This window comes from Aptenodytes forsteri, unplaced genomic scaffold, assembly GCF_000699145.1.
Source record: "Aptenodytes forsteri isolate BGI_AS27 unplaced genomic scaffold, ASM69914v1 Scaffold760, whole genome shotgun sequence".
Classification (NCBI taxonomy): domain Eukaryota; kingdom Metazoa; phylum Chordata; class Aves; order Sphenisciformes; family Spheniscidae; genus Aptenodytes; species Aptenodytes forsteri.
The window spans coordinates 47,514-74,246 of NW_008796108.1; the positions used below are offsets into that span (position 1 = coordinate 47,514).

At 47.0% G+C, this 26,733-nt stretch overlaps 1 protein-coding gene across 1 annotated transcript; it reads right to left on the minus strand.

Annotated features, from left to right (window-relative positions):
* Nucleotides 1-2,661: 2,661 nt before the first annotated feature.
* Nucleotides 2,662-23,120, minus strand: TBCEL (tubulin folding cofactor E like). The gene is made up of 7 exons (XM_009286739.2): nucleotides 22,988-23,120; nucleotides 20,469-20,608; nucleotides 17,073-17,254; nucleotides 15,757-16,013; nucleotides 12,864-12,990; nucleotides 12,315-12,431; nucleotides 2,662-7,127 (listed from the first exon to the last, which is right to left on the minus strand). The coding sequence occupies exons 1-7, from the start codon at nucleotides 23,118-23,120 to the stop codon at nucleotides 6,809-6,811; spliced, it is 1,275 nt and encodes a 424-aa protein (XP_009285014.1). The 3' UTR covers nucleotides 2,662-6,808.
* Nucleotides 23,121-26,733: the final 3,613 nt, after the last annotated feature.

The window sequence follows — 26,733 nt, forward strand, 5'->3', positions numbered from 1 at the left end:
TTACAGGATTAGCATTAAACAGCGCTAGGCTTAAAGCACCGTTCAAAGGCAGTGCCCCAAAGTTTCAATGGAGTTATTTTTCCATCCAAGTCTTGCTTTAGTTTCTGTAATGCAACTTACTTCTGCTTTTGGAAGAGGAAAAACTTACCCAGTGCAGCACGCTCTCTCCAAATCCACTGGAGAGGGTTTCACTGCTGTTCCTGTTTCCACCCTCTCTGGAAGGAGTGACTGGCATTTTTACTCAAGCCAGTGGGGAGTTTCACTGGGGGACTGCTGTGAGCATTACTACCATTTTCATTCATACAACCTGCAATTTCCACAGGGATTTTCCCTGCCCCTGGTGCCCGGGCTGCATGGCACACCTGCAAGGACCCACAGCAGCAGCCGGGGAAGTTCACTGCTGAAGTCCTCTCTTGGCACGATCCCCCTCCTCTTGCGGGTGCCCACAGCCCAGCCTTTTCTCTATCTCCATCTCCCCTGCCCTCCACCTCTAACGACAGCACGTCTCCGCAAGTCCAGGGGCTTTGCTACACACACAACTACCTTGAGGGCCAAAACCGTGGGCTGCAGGTGTAGCTGAGGTGAGAACACGTTGTCCACAAGCGTGCAGTTTACATGCTTGCGGGATGGGGACATAACGGGCTGAGTGAGGACGCCCTGGCCTCCCGTGCCCATGCCCTGTGGCCACCTGAGCTGAGCAACTGCTGAGGATGCTTATTGTTCCTCGGTGCTCAGTGGCGACTGCTGCTTGGCGAGCGTTTCCACCCGTGCCGATGGGCTGGCTCCCACACACCCTCGCTGATGGTGCCCAGGACCACCGCTAGCCCTGGAGAGCGGTACCTGCCAAAGGTTTGCAAGCTGTAAGCTTCAAACTGCATTACAGGGACCAAGCTCTTCATCTGAGCCTGATCTGTAGCCCGAGAGAAGTTCTCTGCTTTAGTTTCGTTCACGTCAATGGCGGATGAGAGAGGAAGAGAGAGGCGGAATAGCGGCTGAGGGGTGAAGGATGCAGTCGGCAGAACCCCGTTAGTGAGCTGACTTACGGCCTGCATTAAGGCTCAGCTAAGACAGGCGGTGCTCCAACCCCAGCAGTCTGTCGTGGGAAAACGGCCACGTTCTCACGGACATAAACGCACGGCCCGACCTTGGCAGAAGAAGGATTTTCCCTTCTGACTTTTTGGGTGGGGGCTGTTTACTACCTATTGTCCCTGCTAGGAGGTGGGTACTCCTCCTGCGCTCCCCGTACTCCCGCTCCCCGCCCTGTGTCAGGAATGGAGAGGGGACAGGAATGCCAGCAGCCAAACAAGAAGCACCTAAAAGCCCAGACTTTTTTTCCAGGACCCCGGGTGCTCCTAGAGGTGTGTTTAGTAAGTTCACTCCCTAAGTGCCATATCTTGCCTCAGCAGTTTCTTTTAGCACATCAGGGCACCGGGCAGTAAACAGCCCCCACAGCAAATCCCGGAGTTTGCTTTCTCTTTATCTTCCAAGTATGGCCTTGCTAGCAGGAAGCATTCTTTTTTTTTTTTTCTTTAATTTAGTTTTTCCCTTTTCTAAACCAACAACTACTTTGGAGGGGCAGGGGGATTATAAAGCACTGACTGCTATTCCAGGGGCAGATTACTTCCAGCCTGCCACTCCACGTTCCCTGGCTCTTCCTTTCCCTCCCATATAAATTTTAGACCTTACCAGTCACAGGAAAATCAATTGACTCTTCTCATCCTGTTTTGTAAGACAGAGAAAACTGGTGAAAGTAGGTTTCCCTCTGCTCCTTGGGCAGTTTAATATTCTGGTCTTGTTCATCCTGGGCAAGTCTACGCTGATGAAGTTTGATTAGGTTTCACTGTGTCTTTGGGGAAGACTCTGTCTTCTAGGCTATTTTCTTTTGGCAGGGAATGCTCCCATCATGCAGTTCTGAGCACATCGGAGCTGAACAACCAACCACTTTTTTTTTTTTCCTTCTAGCAGAAAACTTCCATCCCATGCCCGACCTCAAGAAAAAACAGGCATTAAAAGATGAGTCAAGGGGGTCTCCCCGTCTGCTTGACCTCGGCAGAGCAACCGCAGGCAGCGCCTTGTCGCGTTCCCAGTTCAAGGGACCCAGCCCAGCCCAGGGAAGACGCCCTGGCGAGGGGTTTGCCCAGGAGCTGCGTCCCATCCGGAGGGGCATCTCCCTCCTCCTGCCTCTCCCCAGGGTCGTTTGGTGCAGGCCAGCACGGGCTAAGCCCATGACTAGTGCTTTAGCGGGCCATACTGCCCTCCCCATCAGCAACTACAAGCTTTTCCTCGAGGGTGAAACTCGTTTTAACCCCAAGGCCAGTCCCACCGAGGACACAGCAGGTAACAGAGAGCGAGCTCGAGCCTTGTTCCTCACCTGGAAGTGGAGATGAGTCGCCGCCACGGAGAAATACTGTCCAGAAGAGGACTAGGTCTTACAGCATTGCGACTTCTCCTTTCGACAAGCGGCGTCTTGCGCAAGTGAGGTGGCTGTGCCCGAGCTCACCGGGCAGACAGCCGGCACAAAGAGTCAGCAGAACAAAAAAATCTCAGCAGCTTTCACTCTCCCAAAGGTGTGTGTTAAGCGTGCGGGTGAGACGGAGGGAAATGTTTTGCTTCAGGGAACAGGGAAGTGCAAAACTCAGGACACATTTTTTGTGTAAAAACTTACATAAGTTTATTGAACTGATCCAAACCAATTACCTGTTTGGCCTGAATTCCACCGCTAAGTCTGCGAGCAAACCAAAGGCAAATTGTGGGAGCGGGAAGTATATTCCCCGTGAGGGAAACCAGAATAAAAAATGAGATGGACTTACAGTTCTTCCTTTTTCTTTAAAATTACATATGGATGCATCATTAATAGGGAGCAAGAACAGACCTTTATGTTTAAATTATATTTGAAGTTTCCAGTAACTACAGAAAAGCAATGACAGAGGCAAAGGCCCAAGATGGCTAAAGTCCCTCTAACGTTACTCGGGGGAAGGCATCTCTCTGCCGCCTACAGAAGCGCCACATTCAAATGAGGGAGGCACAGCTGCCAGGAATACATATTTTAGCCTCCGGGCTGCTTTCAGCACCTCGTTTGCATTTTCAAATCCACACACGAACAGAACCTACGGAATCTCATTTACAAGCAAAAACGGCAACCGATGGAGGCAGAGCTGCCGCGTCGCCTTCTTTGGATTACAGACCTGAGTAGGCGAGGGCAAACCGAGAAGCCTCTCCCCCAGAAGCAACGAGAGCCACTAGGCGCAGTTCCTCTGAGCTGCTCCAAGCCACCGTGGGCTGCGCTATCATCTGCCACGGGGATGGTATGCCACTCCCAAAAAAGGGGGTTACAAATCCCACCGAGGGAGCAGAGGACAGTCACCATGCCATGCACATTCACAACATCTCTGGTTAAGCGATCTGCCTGAAACATCTGGTCAAAACATGGATATTCAATAGGAATGTACCCAAAAACACAACGGCACAGCATCTAATCTCAATACACGGAGCCGTGCGACACTTTGGTATATAGCTGTCACCCAATTCCTTCCGAACCAGGTGCTTTTCCCACTGCGTAGACTGCCGTGGCAGACTTCTATGCATGAACTAGCATGAACAACGAAACAGCTCTTGACAAAAGTAGCCCTCGGATAGAAGGACACAAAAGTTAGAAAAGCTTGCAAATCTGTTTTGTTTTCTCAAAGGAATGTGACAGAACCAGGGACCTTTTGCTAAAGCGGGTATATGCCGACAGCACCGGGACACAGCCCCTTGTGACATCGCATCGACTTAAACCAAACCTCCCGCCACCTCACGACCCTCCCGGATTCTTGGCACCCACCGTCAGCCCCAAACCCCCTCTCTCGCTCAGAGCCCTCCCCTCTCTCCCCAGGACACGGTCCCCTGTTAAGCGGTAACATGGCACACATACAAGACCCTTTCCCAAAAGGTATTACAAAAGGAAAGCGAGCCAACTCGGGATATTTTGCCACATCGGTTGCACGCCATTTGGCCCTACTTTTCAAAGTCAATCATCTGGACGCATAAACTGTCCCCGGGTTTTGGACGTGACTCTTTCTCCTTGGGAAGCCAACCAAGATTTTTGGTTTCCACCCCACGAGTGCTCTGCTAGCTGCACAGAAGGTGAATGGCTTGAGTACGTTGTCCAGAACCAACCTTCTCCCGATGAAGTGGCAAGGCGGTGATACTCGTATCGTGACTTTTGCTGACCCGAACAGACCAGGGGAGCCGCTCTGGGTGTTAGCACCAAATCCCCGGCAGCTACATGGCGCTTGTCGACCGCATATGCCAGTAGGTGTTCTCTTTTTCCATCTTCCAGTTCCCACCAGGTCCGCCGTGAATGAAAGCATGATTTACTGACAGTTCTGAGCCAGCGCGGTGACAGCACCGTTCCCTCCGCAGACAAGATAACCTTTTGTGGGCGAACAAACTTACAAGCACATACTTGGTTCTTCTTTAACATCCCATTCAATTCTTTAATGGTCTTTGTTTATTTCCTTCTCTGAAACCGAGACATTTAATTGTGCTGAGGAAGTTGGTCAATAGTTACAGCATCTCATTAATACCAGTTACAATGCCATAAATATACCCATATAGGCAATTACCGCTCTGCAGAATTAGGTCAGAGATACTTTTGCATCCCTGTCGGTCGCTTACCTCTGACACTGCAGCGACTGAGGGATAACCTACTTAAACTGGAGGTCAAGGGGAGAAATAGGCTTCTAATATTAAACAACCATATCTTCATAAAACTTTGTTTTATAACAAAATATCTTATTAAACACAACTTTTCCTATGCGTATGTATGTATATATCATACAGAAGTGTTGGCTTAAGAGTTCTGCTATAAGGCAGCAAATGCCTGTCTCTGCCCAAATGGAAAATACATCTTCAGTAAAGCTCTAGCTTATAAAAGTGTCATCTTATGTTACACTGCCGCCATCTCCCCACTCTTTTGTTTTACGGGTACCATGGCTCTGCAGCTACATGCCATGGCCTCTACGCTACCTACGGCGAGTCTTGCTCCGTTTCCTATTGCTCATCTCAACGGGGCCAGGAGATTGACATTTTTGGCAGGGGGCTGAGGCACAAATTATTAACTTGTCTTAAAACCTCCCATTTTTAATCATTACTCTGGATGCGGAACTACTCCCCTCCAAATGGTCCCCACATCCTGAACCTGAAGACTATGAGATAACAATTCGTTCCCTCCCCATCCTACCCCACCCCACGTTCTAGGTAAAATATGAAGAGAAATACACAACTCCAAGGATATAAAAGGAGCTCAGTGATGTGGACAAAAGCATCATGGGAAAGAAAGTGCACGTGGGGATAAGGGAGCATTTCAAAATTAAGGTCAGAAGTTCATGTGTAACTAGAGCCCTCACTGCACAGCTTCAAAAACTTTTATGCAGCTGCTTATAACTAGGTAACTTGAAAAGTCTTCAACTTGTCAGGCGGACAGAGGAACAAGGGAGGACACAGGAAAGCGAAACAAGAGATATAAAGGAAGGAGGATTTCATCGCACAAGAAAGGGAATCTGCTCTGCAGTAGAAAACGGGGGCTAATTTAAGCAGCGGCACGCAATGCCTACGAGGTGCGTGTGGGGGGAAGCCAATATAGATAGTGAAAATCTGCTTTACAATAAACGTGAGTCTAGTTGCTTTGTTACTCATCTTCTAGAAACTGATCCGAGCCAACACATTCTCCTAGTTCGGACCCTAAGCAGGGACCCCACAGCCAGGGGCCCCCGGGGAAAGTGCTAGGTTTCATTTCTGGTGCAACAGCAACAAACATAAACTTCAACTTTACTCTTAGTCTCTCCCAGGAGAGCAATTTTAGCCATTCCACTTTCAGCACGAACTGGTACAAGGTTAAGTGCACACTGGAGGATCTCTTCAGCATGGCGGGGACGGCCAACGGGGGAATCTGCTCTTCAACCTCTTTTTGACCTGTTACTCTAGAAGCCCCTCCAACGCAATGCCCATCCACCGCCTTCCAAAATTCACTTTGCAACGCACAGGGCAAGAGTCCCTTTGCCTCCAGACTGCCAGTGCCACAGGCTGCAGACACCGTGGGAGATGGGTACAGAGATCAAAACTTTTTCTTTTCCCCCAAAATCAGAATAGGACAGTGTGGATATAGAGCGTGCGTTTTGAAAATAAATTATTTCTTTCTAATAGGGTCTCTTTCTTTCCCCCATTTTGTGCACTCATACAAACCAAACCAGTAGAGTTAAGTGGATGCACTAAATACCTGAGCTCAGAATCAAGCGGAATACTGTTTTAGATCTTTTCAGTGAACTCGAGCGCAAAAAAAGGTTGAGACAGCACCCAGCTGTAAAAAAACACTTCAGCAAACTCGAGCCGCAGTCAGATAGCTAGGCCAAAGGGTGCTCTGGTGGAGCCAAAACCCCAAAAATTTAGAAGAAGAAAAAAACAGGTCAAATTCTGCACCGAGCTATCTTCTCCCTTATGGGCCCTAGCATTCTTTAGCTTGAACAACTGACCATTCATGCCAAATCACGAGTATACCGGAGCATCGAAGAAAACATCAAGGTATTGCACACGCTGAAACACACGCACTGAAGTCAATTGTCACCTCAAGGTCACCTGCAGTGGACGGCGGGCATGGTTCTCAGATCAGGGCACTCCTTCCGGGCTACGAAATTACCTGCTACAGAAACGCAACCAAACCTCAACCAACCGACCGAAATAAAAACCTTGCAAAAACTCCTTAATGCATGTGTGTGGGTGTGTGGGGGCAGGTGTGTGCACGTGCGTGCACTCACAAGGTCAAAAGAGGCTATTTCATTCTGGGCTCCACATAAATTTTATCTCCATCCCGAATGCCGTAAGAATGCAGTGCTCGCGAGCTGTATTTCATCTCCTCGGGACCAAAGGGAGCTTCCTGGTCCAAGTAGAAGAGCAGCATGTTGCTTGTTGACAACTGCACTACAGTTTTTAAGTGCTTCTTCAATTCCGCCACAGTCTGATCGAGACGGATCGACATCTCTTCCACTTTATCCTGGAAGTGAACCTCCACCTTCACGCTGCTCTGTGGCCGAAGATCCACAACTGCCAAGGGCTCCAGCTTCCCGTACTTCGTGACCAGCTCGTGATACCTGAAAAATTAAACAAGTCCAGAGTTATGGTGAATTGCTTGTATGGCCAATGCAGGTTTCACAAGTCAGTTTCTGTTTCACATTACACCTTGCAACGCTACTAGGTTGCAAGGTGTAAATGAACATCTGCACGGAGAGTACAGTGACTGGATGACAAGAGGGTAAGCGCAGATTCCAAGGCATGATTCACCTAAAGCCCAGAACTCTTTGATGAGAGCTAAAACCAGAACCCAGACAGCAATGAGCTGTCCTCATCCTCCATGTCAGTGACTAGCTGGCATATGGCTCTTCCGAAACACCTCTCAGTTTAACCGGCACTTTGCTCAAGGTGGGAAGGATGGATGAGGGTCCCAGAAGTAAAGAACATTGCTGTGCTAGCATTCAAAGCTCATAAGTGCATGCCTCTCTCCATACAAGTCTCCCGCCCAGCAGCGACTGAAGGAAAACCCCAGCTTGCTTCTCCATTTGCCATCAAATCCCTCACACTTTGGGGAGCTGAATGTTTCTCACATGAGACAACATTCACCCTGATTCGAGTCTGATGACCTGAACAGACACCCATTAGGAATAAATCTGGATAGTATGAGTCCTGTTTTCTCCCCTGCCAACATGACACTTCACAGAGCACACTGTTTCTCAGGCAAGATGCTGAAAAGGAGAAAATGAAACACAGAAAGCCCATCCACTCCAGTCACCTTGTCTCACAGTCCCCAAGCTTCACTGTGGCACTGACATGAACCTGAGTCACCGTCCGACTAGGGAGGAGGTATCTAGCTGAGCAAGGTGAAGTTATCACCGACCTGAGGCGTTCGAGTTGACTGGTCTCAAAACAGCTTTCTGAACAAAACTGAGCAGCAACGCTCTCTACTGGGCTCCTACAATTTCAGAAACCTCAGCCGTGGCTGCGGTGGGATTTGGAAGAAAGAGAGGACGCTACACTCACAAGACTCTACACCTCCTGCTCCAGTGAAAACACTTCACTAAAGAGTGCCAGAACCAAGCTAGCACTCACACAAAGGATACGGCCCTCAGTCCAGATTCCCAGTATCTGTGGCTTCATGGCCTGACCGATTTTCAGACATTCCTGCTGTTTTCCAAGAGGCCATCTAGGTCCCAAATGTTACACTCTGCTGAGCACGGGATCACCAAGATCACCAAATCAAGGTGAGCTGCCACACAGCTTGGAAGCTGACAACACATGACGGACTTCTTGCCAACTGATCCTTCACACCTACTCTGAAACAATGTGGGAATTTTACTAGCGGAGCCACACACTCCACCATCACTTTCTCCTTGGAGCCACTGTCCTTCGCAAGGTCCGTCCTGGGGAGCCATCCCCTGCAATGGAAAGCCCATCTCACCCTCCCGCCGCCTTCAGCGGATATCGCTCCGATCGGGCAAAGCTGCATCTCCCCTGCCTGGCTGGGAAAGAGGCGAGACGGCAACACAAAACACCATGCAACTGAAATGACAAAGACCGAGAGCTGCCGAGAAAAGGTAATATTTCAGAGGCCCTCCACTATGAGCCGTACAGAAAGCTCTTTTTGTTCCCAATCTGAGTCTGAGCTGAATGTGATCGGTGCTGTGTCATGGCCCCTCCCTGTTGAGAGATGATGGGACCTGGCAGGCCGGGTCACCCCAGGGAGTCCTGCTGAAGGCAGGAATGTTGCTGGAGAACAGCAGACCCTCTGTCTGCCGGGAAATGAGGTAAGGGCCACAACGCACCAGGATTTCCCCAGTCTCACGGACAAAACGAGCCTTCACCAGGGCAGAGCGTCCAAAGTCCTACTCTCACAGTCACCTGGGTGATAGGATCAGGCCTATTTATTTGGAAAAGCCATTAGTGCTGAAAGAAGACAACATGCTCTGCATTTTACCCACCGGGCTACCGTGCACGGTAAGAGCGAGTGCTAGCCAACGTGTCACCGACGAGGAGGATTTCTCTGCAGCACAGTTTCCACCACCTCCGGAAGGATGCGGTCAGCAGCAACAGCCGACTGGACAGGTGGAGAGAGCAAACCCGCCCCTTGCTCCCCCAGGCCCTTGGCCCACTTTGGGACGTCCCTTCAACGCTCACCGTCTCCGCATGCTGCAGGCCAGCAACAATTTCTCACGTGCTGACTAGAAGTACTGCCACGATTCATGTGCTAAGGGAAACTGCAGTGAACAGGGCTGATGGTGGGAAGACTATAAAGAGGGGGACAAATTTCAAGCAAGCTGAGAGAAAGAAGTACCATGAGTGGGCTAAGATCACCCAAACGCATGCTGTAAATATGCGGAGGGTCAGGAAATGGTGTCTTAAATTTTCGCATGTCGAGGAAAGGCAGAACAAGCTTCACAGCCTGCTCCTTGTATGCTAGCTGCAGCCTGCAAAGGAAGTTAGCAGTCTGAATTACTGGCTTCCCTCAAATCAATAAGGTTCTTTTGTACCCCGATAATAGGCACCCTGGAGACTTTTATAATCACCCCTTGCAGCCTGGCAGACGCTGACTGCCAGAACAGAAGACGCTGAAGAACTGAGCCTGGCTAAAAGTGTCTCTGATACTCTGCAGATAAACAGTGGACCAGACAAGCAGAGGACTCATTAAAAACCCACAGACACAAAGACGTCACTCAAGAAGACAGCCAATATTGGATTGTACGCTCGGCGCTCCTTTCTAACCCATGACATCCAGAGAGTGAAATTATTCTGTCCATTTCCCTCCCTTTCCGATCCCTTCGAGCTGCAGCCCGTGAAGACATGCAATGCAAGCAGGGGGGTTTGCCGTGACAGACCGTGCTGTTCGCTTATCGCATGCTACACCTCGACAGTCTTGAGGGGGGCTGCTTACACTCGTTCAGTTTTCCGTGCCCAAGTGTGTCTTCTTCCTCCGCTTAAGGCAGCACTGCAATGCAGATGCCATACCCCCAGCAACAACATGCGTGTGTCCTGATTAGATTCTAATTACAAACCACCTTCAGAGGGACCACACCAGATTTGGGACCAAAGAAGAGGAAGCTTTAACAACAAACACACACAAAATCCCTCTGCAAAGAATGCCAGGTTTCCCTTCCTACCAGGGCCGCTGCGTACAGGTCCAGGAACTGAAACCCGGCACTCGGCACTAGGGACGCTCTCAGCCATCTGCAGCCTCATTAGAAAATAGTCTGTAGTGGCGCACAACTCCTCCAGAACAGAACAACCCTCTTTAGTAGCTGCACAAGTCTCTTGGAAACGCTGCACAGATGAAGGGATTCAGACAAAGAGCCTATTGACCACGAAAAGGGCAGTAAGAGTGTTTAAAGGTTAAGAAATCGGAGGGGGAGGTAATTCACCAAAATAGCATAAAGCTAGCATGTTGGTTAAGATCAGCCCAGCTTTTTTGGATGTGTGAGATATTAGTAATTTCTTACATGAGCTCCCACCTGGAAACTGAGCCCAGTTGTGTGTGGTACTGTGTAACTACGTGGGTGCACACAGCCTGTTCCCAAAGTCCACGTCCTAACAGTAGCATCATGTGTGTCTAAAGCTATATCCCACTGTGTCCTTCTCAACAATATATGGGTCCTGGACACGCAAGGCACCTGTCACCACAACACCCAGAGACGCAAGTCCAGCAGGAAAAGATTCAGAGCCTGCCAGCTATTTATTTACCTTCCCTCTCGTGCGCAAACCTTTCCTCCTGAGCTCAGGGCGGCTCACTCGTTCCACCAGGATCAAAGGGCTACTCGCACCTTAGTTCCCCTCCCAGTCTGCAACCGAATACACTGCTTTCAGCACGAGGGCCTGCCTTGCCTTCTCCTGGCTGGTTTTCCAGGTCAGCCCAAGCTCTGTTCACCAAAAGGCAGGACTCCGCTGCAGCTGTTGGGCTCAGCTGTCCTGATATTCTCCCCTTCTACAGCCACAAACACAGAGACATGAAGCAGTTTTCTTAGAAATAAAATGTTACGGAAAATAATCCCTTTTGGGGCAGCACCATAAGCTCACAGTCCCCGTCTCCCCTTCCCTTTCCTCTCCCCTGCATTCTCCGCCTCTGCTGCTATCCCTTCCAATATTTGTTTCAATTTTTCCGCTTCAAGGGCTTCTAAAATTACAAGCCAGGACTTGTCCTCAGAAAAAGGCACAAGAGGGATCACCAGCTGTCTTGTCTCCCTGACTACATTAGTACCCTTCGCCTCTGAACTGACCCCAGTATGCCTTTAACAAATACTATGATCGCTGGACCTATTAGTATTCATACAAAACGCCATGCCCTCATTCCCCATTCCAGTCTTCCCATGCCCTTACTGTATTGGCAGGTCACATACACAGTGCTTTCAAAAAATAAGAGACATTTTACCTAAGAGTTAAGCTGGGGAAAACACTGAGCAGCCAATGTAAACACCGACCAGATTCCATTTGCACCTTTGTCATCGGTACCGGGCCATACCTTTGACCTTCTCTACCTCAGTTTGTCCCTACCTCTGTCTGTCCACCCGGACACACACACACTCTTGTCCTACCCCCCTTCTGTAAAGAAAGGGCTATGAGGCTTTGTTGTCTGAAAAGCGCATAAGGACTGTAGGGCAAAAGGCATGTAAACGCAGTGGCTTGATGCTCCATGATCCTTCCCCAGCCCATTAAGAAGCAGTAAGTAGATGCTGGCACAGAGAAGATACCGACTGAACAGCATCTGTCAAAGTTCATTAGTTTACCAAGATTAACGGATCATTGGGCATACTTTTTTGGCAAAGAAAAACCGTCAGACTTGTGATTTGTGGGCCTGAAAGTGAGGGGACAGCTTCCCATCGCCAGTCACATTTCACACACCAGATGGTCAAGAGAATTAGATGCCCCGGCCTGGCACCAGAGAGCACGATCTGTACTGGCTTTTGGGGACTCCCAAACACAGGTGGATTATGAAGCTAGCCATCGGGGAGGCCAGGAAGCGATGAAGATCATGAACTGAACAGTCATGTTGTTTAATGGCACTTGACGCAGACACTTTAAGACCAAATTTGACTCAGAAGTGATTCTACAAGTCATCAGACAACACTCTAATGTAACGACATTAACTAAAACAGATTGAGGAAGGCAAGACAGGAGGAAGGTGGGGGATGTTTTTTTCATGGAACAGCCAGCCCGGATTTCCCATGTAACATCATCTGTTCAGTCACCTTTCCTTTTGCCTCGCTGCCCTTCTGCCCCTGCTCTCAAAGAATTCATACCTGAATGGGACTTCCTCCTCCGGGAACTCCATGTAATATCGGATGAAGAATCGCTCTGAGTCCTCTCGCTCTCCATCAGCAACGATGCTTCCATTGAGCTTGATGATAGATGGCAACCTGCATGCAGGCACCAAGAAATAGAGTCAGCAAGAAGAGAAACCCGGACAGGGTGACCAACAAGACAGTCACCATCAAAAGCTACGTGCCACAACATTAACACCAGGAGAACCCTGCCAGGTAGCTTACGCCTCGGTCCCCTCGAGGGAGAGGGCAAGTTCCATGCAGTTTCTCCAAGCACATTCAAAACTAAGCGTTTTCATTTTGCCACATATATGCGTCGCATGCACAGGCATGTATGAGACTCAAAAAATTCTCTGAGAAGTAGAGAAGTTAGACTTGACATTTCCACTACTCCCACTTTCCCACACAACAAAAAAAAGCTCAAATCTTTCTGAGTGGTGAACTCAAACCCTCTTCCTCCAATTACCCGCTCCCAGCCATTCATTGCCATGTAATGCTTCTGCTGAGCAGAATAAACAAGCAACAGACCTGGCTATTAGCAGTTTCCTGCGTTCCTCAGTGGTGTAGGACTGCAGCAAAGGGATTCCTAGCAATTTTACTTCCTCGAGCTTGGGAAAAGAATTTAACTTGTCGATGTCTTCCCAGCAATGCAGACCTGCTCGGAAGAAAACACTTGCTTAAACAAACACAGATAATACATCGGGTATCCAAGATAATCAGACACAGCCAAAGAACAGATGTGACAGGCAAGCATCAGCTGCTGTTTCTTTGAGAAGTTGGCTTTTTGCTCATGATGCGCTGCAAAAAGCTTACAAGACAGAGTAGTTTAAATTCTCTCATGCTGTTTTGTAAGTCTAGAAGGATGATCTCCATGGCTGATTAGGGAGCTTAGTTTTTTACGGACCATTCAGTCTTTGGCCTCACTGCCGAGGACTGAGTAGCATCAGTTATGATGGCTGCATCTATAAAGGGATGCTGCCTTAAGTAGTATTAAAGTCATCGGGACTTCTGTCATTCTAGGTGTCACTAAATAGCCATCAAATGGCTTTACCTCGCACACATGACCACCTTGGGTCCCATTTCTGCTCATGACCCAATGGTAAAACAGTCCCAGAAGCCATCCAGCCATTTAATGAAAAAGGCTTTAACTCAATTTCAGCCCCCTCAAGACCTGACGTTTGGGATAACAAGGCACGCAGAGTGGGTAAAATAAAAAAGCTGAGGATCGAGCAACAGTACAGCCCTGATTATATGGCGTGATCAACACTACTCATCTTTGCTTCCCTTTGCTGCAACTGCGGAAACGTTTACCGCGATGCTTTTCCAATGACTCTTCCAGAAGCTTACACTGGCAACGCGAGTTAGAAAACTGGTTTCTCCGAACAACATTCAACAGCTTCACCCACACAGTACAGAAAATGTGAAAAAACAGAAAAATTATCAGTTCAAACAAAATCAGGGGTCTCATTTGAGCTAAGCCTGTCAGGAAATGCCAAGTTCAAGCCCAAACCGTGTGTCACAACCACAACTCAGAAGAAGGGGCTCTTTTCTGAGCAGAAATAAAACTCCTGTAAGCATCACGGCACTGTGTGCGGGGCGGGGAGAGAGAGTTTCCTTTCCCCATAGCACTTGAAACACCTCTGCCAAGGTCACCTATGCCTAAAGCCATCCTCTGGGAATCAGCGTCAGCCCCATTTACAGACAAACTGAGTGGAAGTTTGTGACGGGAGGAGAACTCTTCCACCTGATCTCTGGGGCGCAACGTCACCAAAGAGTGCCCGGTACCTCTCTCAATCATGCCGCTCTGAAAGGGCCAAAAAGCTCTCGTAGCTGGGAGAAAGCTAGTGCAGAGACACAACCACCTCTGAAGGAGAAACTGCTGTCAGCCATGGCATCCGCCTCGGCAGAAAAATCCGTTCAGCCCCTCGTGACCCCGTTGCGCTATAACTTCACTAAAAACCATTATCTTTAGCTCACCCCTGTTCTCCACTAAGCTAAAAGAGCCTGCAAAAAGAGGCACCAGTTTGGAGTCTTCACGTGACAGAATTTTGGAGTGCAGCAGCTTTCCCTAAAAAAAAAAAATAAAAGCTTAACGTGCTCCTTGGGATTTCTATTTGACTTTCAGCTCCCAAAACATCAAAATGCAATACAGAATCCAGAGTTCTTAAATACCTGGCATCAAAATTGCAAAACTACTTACCACAGGAGCACTTGCTCCTCAGTGAGACAGTGCTTTCAAATCCAGCTTAACAGGCTTTTCTTCCTCTAGTTAGCTTTAAGCTTTTATTATAGGGATTCCTTGATGCTTACATTGCGGAGCATGTTAATAAAGTACCTTCTACCTTAGCTAACACTTAACTATCACCTGCACAGCATATAAAGCTGTAAAGAACAAAGGATGATGATGCATTAAGTACTCATGCAGAAGAATTTCTGGCGTACATGTCACCTCACAAACACATCACAGCCCTCACGAGCTGCCCTGCAGCTCCCTCTCTCTGAGCATGGGGTGCCCTTCCCGATAGGCCAAATGCTTCTTCTCCTTCTGGAGCATTGGCTGAAAATTCTCTGGGGCTGAAGTGTAAAAACAGCCTCGAGTATAACTTGTGGTGAGCTTCTAATAACTGAGCACAGACAACAGGCAGCTTTTGCTGGTGAATGCTCGGCCCTTCCATGCCACGTACCTACACGTACGCTCATTTTACCCAAGATAAAACTGGGAATAAAAGGCAAATGGGATTCTTTCATCCCCTCCACTGCCAGACATTTATTTATCCTTCTCCATCCAGGAGCACCTGAGGCAGGGACAAGAAACAGAGGGGAACTACTAATGTAAAAAAACTTTGCCAGCTCATTTTGAATCACTGCCAGTCCATGCTACTCTGACTCATCTTTTAGATAACGACTAACTACCAAAAGCAGCAGGTAAAGCCCACAGAGATGGGCAAGTTGATTTCTTGCCTGTTTTCCTCTCCTAATGCTACATTCTTCAGGTCAGTGCGCTTCAGTACATGGGCTTGCGTGGCCCTGCATTAGCACCATTAGGAAACTGGACTTCAACATGACAGGTCTGTCGGGACTATGTTCATCAACAGCTTTTCGATTCTGCCGAGAAGCCAGGATAGACTGGGACAAAGGTCACTGGGCATTTTCATCTCTGCTACAGCAACAGAACTATCCCAAAGGTTCAGGCTCTTGCTCAGCACCTCTGCCTTCACCTGCCCCCTCTCATACTTTGCAGGAAGCAATGCTGACTGCAGGCTACTTACTGCTAACAGAGGCCTAAGAAGCAACCACCCCAAGGCCAAAGTTTCAAAGAGCACAAAGCAAGTGTGTTTTTCACCTACTCAGGAGGACAGACTCCGATCAACTGCTGTCACTTATGCCGAGAACAAAAAGCATACCGCTTCCAGGCTCTCACCTGACTTGTGCAAATTGATGGATCGCAGGTTGGGGAAGAGCCTCGCTAGGGAATCTTCCGACTCTTCAATGGTCGTGAGGTTGTTGTTAGCCAGAATTAGTGTATCCAGTGATGGAAACATAATTCCCAATTTTCGAATTTCAGTCCAGTCTTGAAGATTATTGTCAGTTATGTGGAGTAATTTGAGAGACTGACAGCAAACCGGAGAACAAGACACTGTTTCATAGTCGTTAAGGCACAGGAAGAGCTCCTCCAAGCTGCACAGGGGAAGAAAGATCATATCATCATCTCAACATACCTTGAGAAATGGCTATCCTCTCAGGCACAGGGACACGCATATGCGATTTTAACATGACTTTCTGTAACAGTTCTTAGGTGGTTTCAAACTTTGGTGCAGAGAAGACCTTTGAGCCCTCCAAATGGAGTGTTTCAACTACGTCTCTGCTCCCATCTGTAAACTTCCTCCACAGATGAAAAACACCTCTAAGTGTTCCCCTAGCCTCCCAATATTGTGTAATAGATTGCTCGGGGTGGTGTTCCACATTTGTGCCCAACAAGCCACCAACCCAACTCCAGTGATGATTGGTACCTGCTCTCAATGCTCACCACTTAATTTCAAAAGGTGTTTTTATACAACACAGACGGCTTTTTTTCCCCACATCGCTGGTTCTGCCAAAGATTCCCATTAAAGAAAGAACAGGTCCCACTAAGTTTTCAGACAACTAAACTAGCTCTCCTAATCCCAGGGAAGCGTACATTGGCCACGCAGGATATACTGCTCTCATCATGTCTGCTTACAAAGCCATACGACGAGGAATCTGTTATCAAAATGAAGCCACCGAGGACATTCGGGGAAGCAGAATGCCACTGTGAAGGTGGACCATGGCCAAGCCACAGAAATCAACACTTTTGCACAGAAAAGCACGATGAAATATTACTTGACAAGTGGCCAGACCCTCCAACTTACATCCTATTCAAAAGCTATTAGTACAGGTATGCACTGCACCATTCATTCTGCAGTGACTCAGGGGAAAGCGTGTCACCTCCTACATTGTCGGGGTGATTATCCTCCTCTGGTATTTAGATTTGGACAAGAAGCCCCGGGCTTTGCAGCGCCACACAAGTTCAGCTTTTAAGACAATGTAAAGCATTCACCTGGCCTGCTCCCAAGCTCCCAAAGAAAAAAACTCCCTTTTTCTCTACCGATCATGTTTGCATCCTCACACCCCTCTCATCCCTCACCATGTGATCTGATAAGCCAGCCTTGACCTGTGTGCAACGAGCACCCCTTTCTACACCCAACTCCCCATGCTTACTCTGGTAATTCCTGCAGGATTGTGTGGACTGTTTCCCAGGAAGCTTTGCTGTTGTTGAGCACAAGTTTGCGAACACCAGCGAAAGACCCAGCACACCTTCTCTCTAAAACGGACAAACTGAGAGGGTTGGAACTCAAGTTTAGAAACTCCAAGTGGGGAACGTTGGACACAATTTTACTGACCTAAGTGGGGAGGGAAAAAAAAGAGAAAGAAAGAAATGCGTATCAGGCAGTAATCGGACCTCATGCAATAATATCCCGTCTCCTAAAAGGGGGCCCTTCGGAATCACCACAAGCCAAAGAAATGATATGGGGGGGAAAAAAAATAAGGCTTCTGGATAACTACCTGTAATTCATACTCCAGCTATTCACTGATCTAGATTGATTGGTTAATTGCTCATTCACCTCAACAGTTCATTTAATTACACTCTGTGAGCAGCTTGATAAGAAAAAGCCAGTCTCTTGGGAGAGGTCGTAAAATCCGCCTCAACACCAAGCTTAAGCAGCAGCACGTTACAGGAGCCAGCAGGCCGTACCCCTCTTTTAGCAGGGAGGCAATTGGCCGTACCCCTCTTTTAGCAGGGAGGCAATGGGCGCGTCTCTTGAGTTTATGGCCAACACTCTGATCACTTGCTCAGCTTTCCACTGCGCCCCACTAGCCACAGACCTTGCCATTTTGCCCAACGTAAAAGACAGACAGAAGCTCACTGTACACATACAATGAATTTCTTATTCGATTCCATTACTCTGAAAACAGCAGCTTTCTTACAATCAATCCAAATGTTCAGGTAACTCTGCTTGGGGCTACTGTCTCTTTTTGTGCGTACAGATGTGCACCTGAGGGCAAAGCAGCAGAGAGGTAAGGAAGAAAGATCAAGAAAGAGAAAGAAAAGCCAGAGATGACAACTGTACAGCTCTGGAGCGCGGGATACATAACGGATCGTGTGATCGGGGTAGGTGCTGACCTAGATACTGCTAATACACAGAAAGATACAGGAACAGGTTATTTAGATGATCAATTTGTAGTCATCGAATAATGATGAAGTGAACAGAACAGCCAGGCAACATCAATTTGTAAAGAACACATCACGTCAATCTAATTTTCCTCTTTGACTGGGTAACTGATTCAGTGGGTAGTATAAGGGAAGGACAGCTTCCGACGCCATCCGCACACCAGTTTGCATAGGCAAACTGGGGACTTACAGTGCCCAGGATAGCACTGTAAGTTAAGAGTTCAACACAAAGCTAGCAGACATGCCGAGGGAGTGTTCTAGCAGAATACTACTTGTTATGTTTTCAATGACCAGAATAATTGAACACTATGCTTTTTCTTAATCTGCGGGTGATACTAAGGTGGGAAAGGCTGCCATCACATTGCAGTACAAGACTAGAGGCCACAAAGAAGCCATCTGAAACCCGTAAGATGGAAGTTCAGTTCAAGGATAGTCAAAGTACTAATATCGGGGAAAAAGACATTCATCCAGAAAATAATTATGAGTCAGAGAACGCCTGGCTAGAGAGCTCCACTCCACAAAGCCATTGGGGTGGGAGGAGATGGGGCAGACCATGACATACACAGGTCAATAACAGGGCCCAGTTGCTAGCAAAGGGCAATTGTCTTGTGTGGAGGTTGAATTCAAGCGCTGCATACGCGACGCTGGAGGTAATTAGTCTGCCTCACTTTGCACCTCATCTTACGTGATGTCATGTTCTGGGCACTATGCCTTAGGAATGAAGTAGACAAACTGGAATGACATCAAAGCACGAAACCAATGCAGGATTTGGAAAAAATGGCCTATGATGAATGATTGGAAGAATGGATTTTTTCAGTATTACGCTAAAATAGGAAAAGGAGATATGAAAGCTCTTCTTCGTGGGTATAAAAAGCTGTCGTATAAGGAACAGCGACAAATGCTCCTCTGTGCCTGCTCAGAACAGGGCAGGGAGCAATTGGCTTAAATTGCAGCATGGGAGACTTAAGTTACATAGTTTAGACTATGAAGTTATTAGTTAAGCATGGGAACAGGCTACCCGGGGATCTGGAATCCCCATTACTGGCAGTTCTTAAGACTCGGTTAGATATTTATCTGTTGCGGATGGGCCATCCTGTCTCGGAGGAAGGGGCCAAATTACATGGAAAGCCTTTCGTTGCCTGCTTTACCGTGGCTCATGCAGAAGCCAGCATATCGTGCCGTCCAGGGTAGCCTAAACAGACTGAACAAACAGCAGGGTGCGAGGCATGCAGCTTACGAGTGACAAGTGTATGTGCAGCTCTCCCAGCTGCTTGAGGCCAGCCCTACTGAGAGTAAGAGGCAGAACAGGGAGCGGAGAGGCAGCACCTCATTACTGCGGGAGGGAGCCTTTCAGGGTCATAAAATGAGTCGGGAGACACCATCCCAGTGGCCTTTCAGGGTCAGAATAAAATGAGTCGGGAGACACCATCCCAGTTCTTAGCAGATATGCCCTTAGTAAAAAACCATCTTCCCTGGCTCTGATCTCAACAGACAAACCTAAGATCCCTCTCCCACTCGCTGAGCTAACACCTTCTAGGCTCACAAGGAAAAAACAGAAACAGGGAAACCTATCCCGTGTCTGACTTTGAGACCCCCATGCCAGAGCTGGGACATTTCTGTAAACACTGCATTCACTACCTGTTTAAAGACATAGGAGCTTGATGCAACAGAAACACATGATAATTTTTATGTTCCACATCCTGTTCTTTTCCACGTATTTCAAACAATAAACTCTAACATAAAAACAGAACATAAACCAGTGAGGAACTGTTAACAGCACTCGAACAGATTGCGATTGTTTCACTCGTAGTACATTGCATTTATCTAGCATATTTCATCCAAGCACTTCAGAAGGTTCTATAATAGCATTTAGCATTAATTAATGAGGCCTCAGAAATATCCTTTGAGGTAAATGTTATTAAACCTGTTTTGCAGATAGAGAAACAAAAGTGGAGAGAGAATAAATACCTTGCCCAGCATCACAGAATCGGTGGCAAAGCTGGGAACCAACTTCCGTTACTCGGACCTCCTCAGCTCTTACTCTGTTAAAAACTGCACTGCTAATTAACCTCTTGACATTAGAAACGCCAGTTCTGGTGCTTTGCACGATAAAAAAAAAAAAGTGTATTTGTCACCCACAGGCCAAGATCGTAAGTCACGAGGTACATGGAGTGAAGTGCTCAAACGGATTAAATCCATCACGTTTATTGCTCAGTTGTTGTCAAAGTAAATAAGCATAAGCTTCAAAGATGAGAAAGAAGCCACAAAAAATGGAAATCTTTCTCCTTTAAATGAACGAAGTACTCTTGTAACTTGCAATGCATTTGCAGTCATAGTAATAGCCATCAAAGTTATTCAGAAAGATGCACATGTAACCATTTTACCTCATGCCAGTCTTCCAGTTTATTGTCAGAAAGATCTAGCTCAGACACATGAGCACAGAAGGCAGCGATTTCATTCTCATCCCCCGCACAGGTTATGCCACAGCTGTTCAGTACTAGCACGCTTGGAAGGTTGAGGCGATCTGAAACAGGGAAAAAAGAAAAGACGCCCTCTGGTCAGCGTTGCATTGCTTAGTTACAGGAGGTAACAACAAGCAGAAACAAACATGACATTCAGCAAAAGAAAAGATCTACCAGTAATTCCACAATTTAAATGTATTTAAGGATCTCAGGATAAACATAGATTTTCTGACAAGTGACCGACATCAATCAAGAAGCCTTCTTGTATCTAAACATGAAGTACCACTCAATATCAGTGCTCCTCAGTTACTACATGCATCTCTGTCCACGCTGCAGTGAGGACGGGCCAGTCCTTTATAGTTTATAGTATGTCTCATATCAGTTCTTGCCAGAACTTACGCTCTTCCCCAGGCATCTGCAGATAGGATACAGGACTAGGTGGACTGTTAGTTGCACAGTCTGACTCCCTTATCCTCTCATACTTAGCCCACTTGGGGTTAGGAACAGCAAAGATGTATTTAAACATTTCTTTTCTAAACGTTCCCTTTTCAACAATGTAGAACGTTTAGCATTCTTACATCCTGGAAAAACTTAGGTTTCTACTCTGCCTTTTACGTTTCTGCTTCAGTTTTGCTCTAGTTCCTTCTCATGCAGGTAAATATTCTTGCAGCTATTTCACAGACAAGGACTTGGATCACAATCACAGCCTGATTTGCTAAGGCCAAAACATGACAAAGTTAAAAGCTGTGGATTTGTAACAGGAAACCATTTCAACACAAGAAATCCATATTTAGGCAAGGCAAGGCAAGGCAAGTCATTAGTCTTACACTCTTTCACATACAATACGGCTCTCCCACCTCTGTGGAGTATCAAAATCTCTTAAAATTTAACAAGCTTTTTCCTAAAAAGGTGACCCTTTTTCTCTCTCCTTAATACTTGACACCTACACGACTAGAAAGGGATTCTAGCAGCAGACAATTATCTGGAGCGATCTGAGTTTTCAAGTTTCCCAGCTCATTAGCGTTCGGCTTCTTTCAAGGATAGTATTGTACTTTGGGAATTAGACATGACGTACTTATAAGTCATGTCTCGGTCACATTTTAAGACTTGTAAACACGTGCCCTCTTTCCAGCATCCAAACAGCTCAGGTAAGCGGGTGCTCGCACACAGGAGAGAGGGCATTGACTGAATATTGCATCAGGCCAATTTTCTGTTCATATTAATTTTGAGCGACACATGGTACGTTTTATCCTCAACTGAACTCAGGCCCTTTCTCCTCCTCTGTCAAACTCGGTTACTGTAAACTTCATTCAGCTAAATTCCATGGCTATTTTCCCCTTCGGGGCTGATTACAATACAAATCGACCTGATGGAAATTTAAACTACACTTACAGATCAAGATGGGCAAGAGGTTATACAAAGAAGGGGCAGTTCTGGTGGGATAAATGTGAATCTCAGACTCATCTGTACAAACCGAGAACCAAATGCTAACATCAGAGCGTGAGGGAAGACTAAAGGGTGTCAAATGGATGCAGTTCAAAGAGCAGGAAATAGCAACACAGATTCCGCAGTCTAGGAGGCTCAAGGACATACATGAGCAGCACAGCACCTCAGACACGCATCTGTCTGAAACTCCCTCAAGGCAGTAAGGTCAGAAGCAAAGGAGAGGGGATTTCTCCACTAGGTCAGCATAAGCACAGTCAGAAAGCATTTGATACCTTGAGAAGAGAGCCGAAGTAAACCACAAATTCATTTGAGTCGCTTTCACAAAAGAAGCCTAGCTGGAGATTCAACAACTCATCGCTTGGCTTGAAATACGGTCCACTCCTGTGTAACACTGGACTCCTTCTGTACCTGCAGGCATCGACGCAAGTTGATGGCACTGTGTGATACCACTAGCGTGTGGACCAACCTCGAATTTAGATCAAGGTGTTGTGTATTTGTTAAGCAATCTCGTCAAAACACGTGTTGTTGAAGCCACTAATAAAATAGTTAGTATCACTAGTCTGAAGAAAACGAGCTCCAGGGACTGCTGAACCCTCAAAACTCAGCACTGCACAGGGCCTTATTTTCATCTTTCATTGACAGGATTCTGATTCTGTTATGCTGGCAATAACAGGAGTAGGGAAACTTACTTGTTTTTTACAGCAACTGGTTCAGCCACTAGATCAACCTTCCATTTTTGTTAGATTCCGGTCTCTCAGGTCTTCAGTAAGAAACACGTTATAATACATTGTGATGTTTCTTTTTCTGGTCAATACAGGGCAATTCTTCTTTCAACATAAGCAAGAACAACCAAGAAACTGATCCCGCCCAGAACCCCCCAGATGCTCAGAAAGAGCACCCTACCTTTCATAGGTGAACCCTGCGGAGTGGCTGGACCACCAAGAAACTGATCCCACCCAGAACCCCACAGATGCTCAGAAAGACCAGAACCCTACCTTTCATAGGTGAACCCTGCGGAGTTGCTGGGACATGCACCCCCATACCAGGTCCACGACGATACGGGAAGTTCTCGGGGCTGTATTTCTCACAAAGCACTTGCATGAAACTCCTTCCGCTGGGCTGGTCCATGCTCCCGTCGTGGACTTCTAGTTAACGCAGAAAAAAACAGAGCGTATAAACAGTCAGCAACTAATAATCACCTCCAGTAGTGGTCCTTGGGAACACAGGACAGAAAGTGACCAGCCAGGTCACGGGTAGTACTCCTTCTGAACTGCAGATTAGTCTAACAGGTCATATTTCAAATTCAAGATTACAGTAAAACATTACCTGAAAAGAAGCCAAAACCAAAGAGAGGGCCCAAGCTACACAAACATGCTTTCAACCATACCATTAGAGGCCAAGTACAAGACCTCCTTGCCCCACATGCTCTTCCAGGACAGTTCCCAATACGCCCCAAGCTGCAAAAGGTGACTTCTGTTTCTCACAAGAGGACTGAGGGATATTCATAGATATTCTCAAACACATTTTCAGAGCAGCAAGGAGGAGAATGAGCAAGGAGCTATTTATAAGTAAGAGATTGCTCAAACAGGTGTTTTCATCCTGTAACTTCCCTTTCCTCTAGCTCAGGACTTTCAGTCAAGATCGGCTTTTTGGATGGGGAAAAAAAAAGGAAAAAGAAAAAGGACCCACAGCTCCCTAACTGTTTGTAAAGAAACACTATGCAAAGCAGGTTACGGTTTGTTTTTTTTTAAATCAGGCCAATGCCGTAAACAGCCCGGAACTCAACACCCTCTGCTAGCAAGACTTCCATCAGTTGGCCCACAGGGTGTCATGGAAATACTCGAGTTTGATAGTAAGCTCACTCAGGATATCTCAGGGCTCTCATCTTCACTGGCAGCAGTGGCTCATTCAAAGCAAGCTTTGGCCTTCAAACGGAGCATCATCATTTCTCCTCTGACATTTGCTAAGAACCACGGTTCTTCCGTCCTGCTTGCAAACCCGGGCTTCTAATTAGAACGTAACTACTGTATCACGAAACACACTCGAGCACATGTGAGCACATCATTTGGCCAGTCCAAAAGCAAGTTTTGCCAATTCAGTTTTGCAGCTGCTTAATGCATCTGGAAGATAAACATGCCCTCCCTATCTACGCATGTCCCAGAACAGAACGGCACAGGAAAAAGGACTTGCCACACCGCGAGCTGCTGACCTGCCTAGAAAGATATTGAGTGTCAGCTGGAAGTATATTTAGCACAAAGATACCGCTATGGTCGGCATTCTGCTCTACCCTAGGTGGAACTAAGCTTATCTGTCCTACTTTCCTGCACGTACTCTGAACTTGGTATTTCGTGGTTTTCCAGATAATAAAGGAGTCGAGCTTGATACATGCACAAAGAAAGGGAACCACGTTGTTCCTGGGTTTCACAGAGGTCTTGTAGTCCAAAGCAGGGCCTGCTACCCCTCGCAGACACGGACGAGAGATCCGCATCCGCCCGTTCTAACAACACAAGGCACAAACTTGCAGGAATCAACTGCAGATTTCCTACAGCGTACAATTAGTCATGGAGCAGCATTTTCACTAAGTACTGTGTAATTACATTTCTAGCATACTAGCAAAACCCAGCTCACACAGATACATACATTCTGCACGTAAACCTGCACCTCCAGGACTCCTGGTGGAAACCCATACTTTTGAGTTCATGGTGGGGCCACGCGTATGTTGAAAGCGATATTGCTAACCAATGCTGAATTAAAGTATCTGCCTGCTGCCATAAACTTTCTTTTAGATTTATTACAGGCAAGGATAGATCTAAAATCCTGAACAAAAGTTATTTAACTAAGGTTCAGGTTCCCTTTGCTGAGAATCACCTGTTTAACAAGCTCTGCTTTACTTCTTCATAAACGGACTATCTAAAACACCTCTATCACAAAGGACTTCAGTGTAATAAGAAGCAAGTTGACTGAAGCCTCTTACAATTTTTATATTATATATAAAGTTTACATGTCACAAAGAGAGATTTAAAGGATTGGTCCTACTTCAAAAAAAATCCCACACCTTTTTCAGCCCTCAACAACTTGGCTGATTCATATCTCAGACTTAACTTCATGCCACTAGTCTATCTAGAATCGAAAAAGAAATCCTCAAATCAAAGTTTGTGTTAGGAACAAGGCATTTAATTTTGTGCTAAAACACTCCGCGTGCTACAGGAACAATTTGCACTGACAGCCAAGGCTTTAGGCTGAAAGGCCTCATTCCAGAGTGGTTTGGGAGCTCAGTACTGTAGGACAGACAGATACCGCTTTCTAAACGCGCACTGAGACCTCCTGGTCTGGAAATTCTGGAACTCCCCCATGCACAAAGCTTTCTGTCCTTCACGCTGCTTTTCTATCAGCTCCATTCCTCTTTATCCGCTGAGCAAACATCAGCTAGAAATTCCACATGAGAAAGTCACCTTAACATCGCACTAGAGGCAAAAAACTGTGTTTCCAGTTACAGTATGAGAGCAACCCAGAACTGAGAAAAAACCCTAATGACATTTACACCCAACAACTTCGAATCACAAACATTTTCTTTCTCAAGCTTTACTTTTGCATGCCAATGCCATCGCCAGATGACAAAAACATCAGGGAGTGGGCAGTCACCTTTTCCACTCCCCTTCTCGTCAGATTTCACATTCACTGTGATCATCTGTCATGCACGTGGCTTCTTTGAGTCACTGCAATTGCTTGAGAGCAAGGATTAACAGAATATGCAAAAAAAGCATGACACATTTCAAGTGAATGTTGTCTGTACAAGTGCAGGACAGGATGATTTGCAAGGTGCGCATTTCTGAGTGTTTTCCTACTGATGGCACAACGAACAATTCATATCCTAAAATAACTTTGGGTCTTCTAGATGACAGCATAGATTGCAAAAGATGTGCTCAGTCTTTGAAAGATGTCAACGAATAGTCTTTGTTGTCTATATTTAAACGTTCCGCTGGGAGGCTGTGGCCCCAGTGACATACAACATGGCAAGCGTCTGCGAAGAGGAGCACGACCCTGACTTGAGATCCAAGGGAAACCCAGCGGGCTGCTGCAGCTGATGAGTGAAGTGAAAGGAGAACACTAGAAATGACATGAAAAATGTTTCTATTCCTGTGCTATAAGCCTGTGAGGACAATAAGAGACCCTTCAGGAGAATTACATCATTAATGACGTTCTAATGAATTCCAGTGCCACTTGAATGCCTCCAGAGCAGGTCCTAACCAGCCACACGCCAAACGCATTTTTACACGTTTGTATACATGAAAAACAAAGCGTAAGGAATGGATGCAACAGAACAAACATCTGTCTAAAAGAAGCTGGTGTGTCCTTTTCCTAAGACATGATTCAGGGAAATTATTTTTGAAGCGATCTTGAGAGACAGATGAGCGAATGCTATCAGGGTAGACAGACCGACCCTCTGAGGCACCAGGTCAAGCTGCCCAAGCGTGCGGAACGCTGTCAGGGACTTCATCAAAGCAAGCAGAACTATTTGCTCACCCACCACGGGACCACGCTTCTGGAAACAGCCAACGCTAATGGCAGGGGCGATGGTGAGGAGGTCAGAAACGGCACGAGAGGTGCCAGGCACGCCACCTGATGCACGTCCCGCTTCTGGCCCGGACTCTGACATTATGGTACCGAACCGGCAATCCCCTCGGGGGCTGCTGGGAAAACCAACTCCGCCGCAGAAGTCGGCGGGGAGCCCGGCGGCCGG

What these genes read in the sequence shown, in the direction of transcription:
- TBCEL (XM_009286739.2), bottom strand. Translation starts at nt 23,120, where the DNA reads ATGGACCAGCCCAGCGGAAGGAGTTTCATGCAAGTGCTTTGTGAGAAA. An exon ending in GCAGGGTTCACCTATGAAAG is followed by an intron (nt 20,609 to 22,987) that starts GTAGGGTTCTGG and finishes TCCCTGTTTCAG; the next exon opens with ATCGCCTCAACCTTCCAAGC. An exon ending in GAGGAGGAAGTCCCATTCAG is followed by an intron (nt 7,128 to 12,314) that starts GTATGAATTCTT and finishes TTAATTTTTCAG; the next exon opens with GTATCACGAGCTGGTCACGA.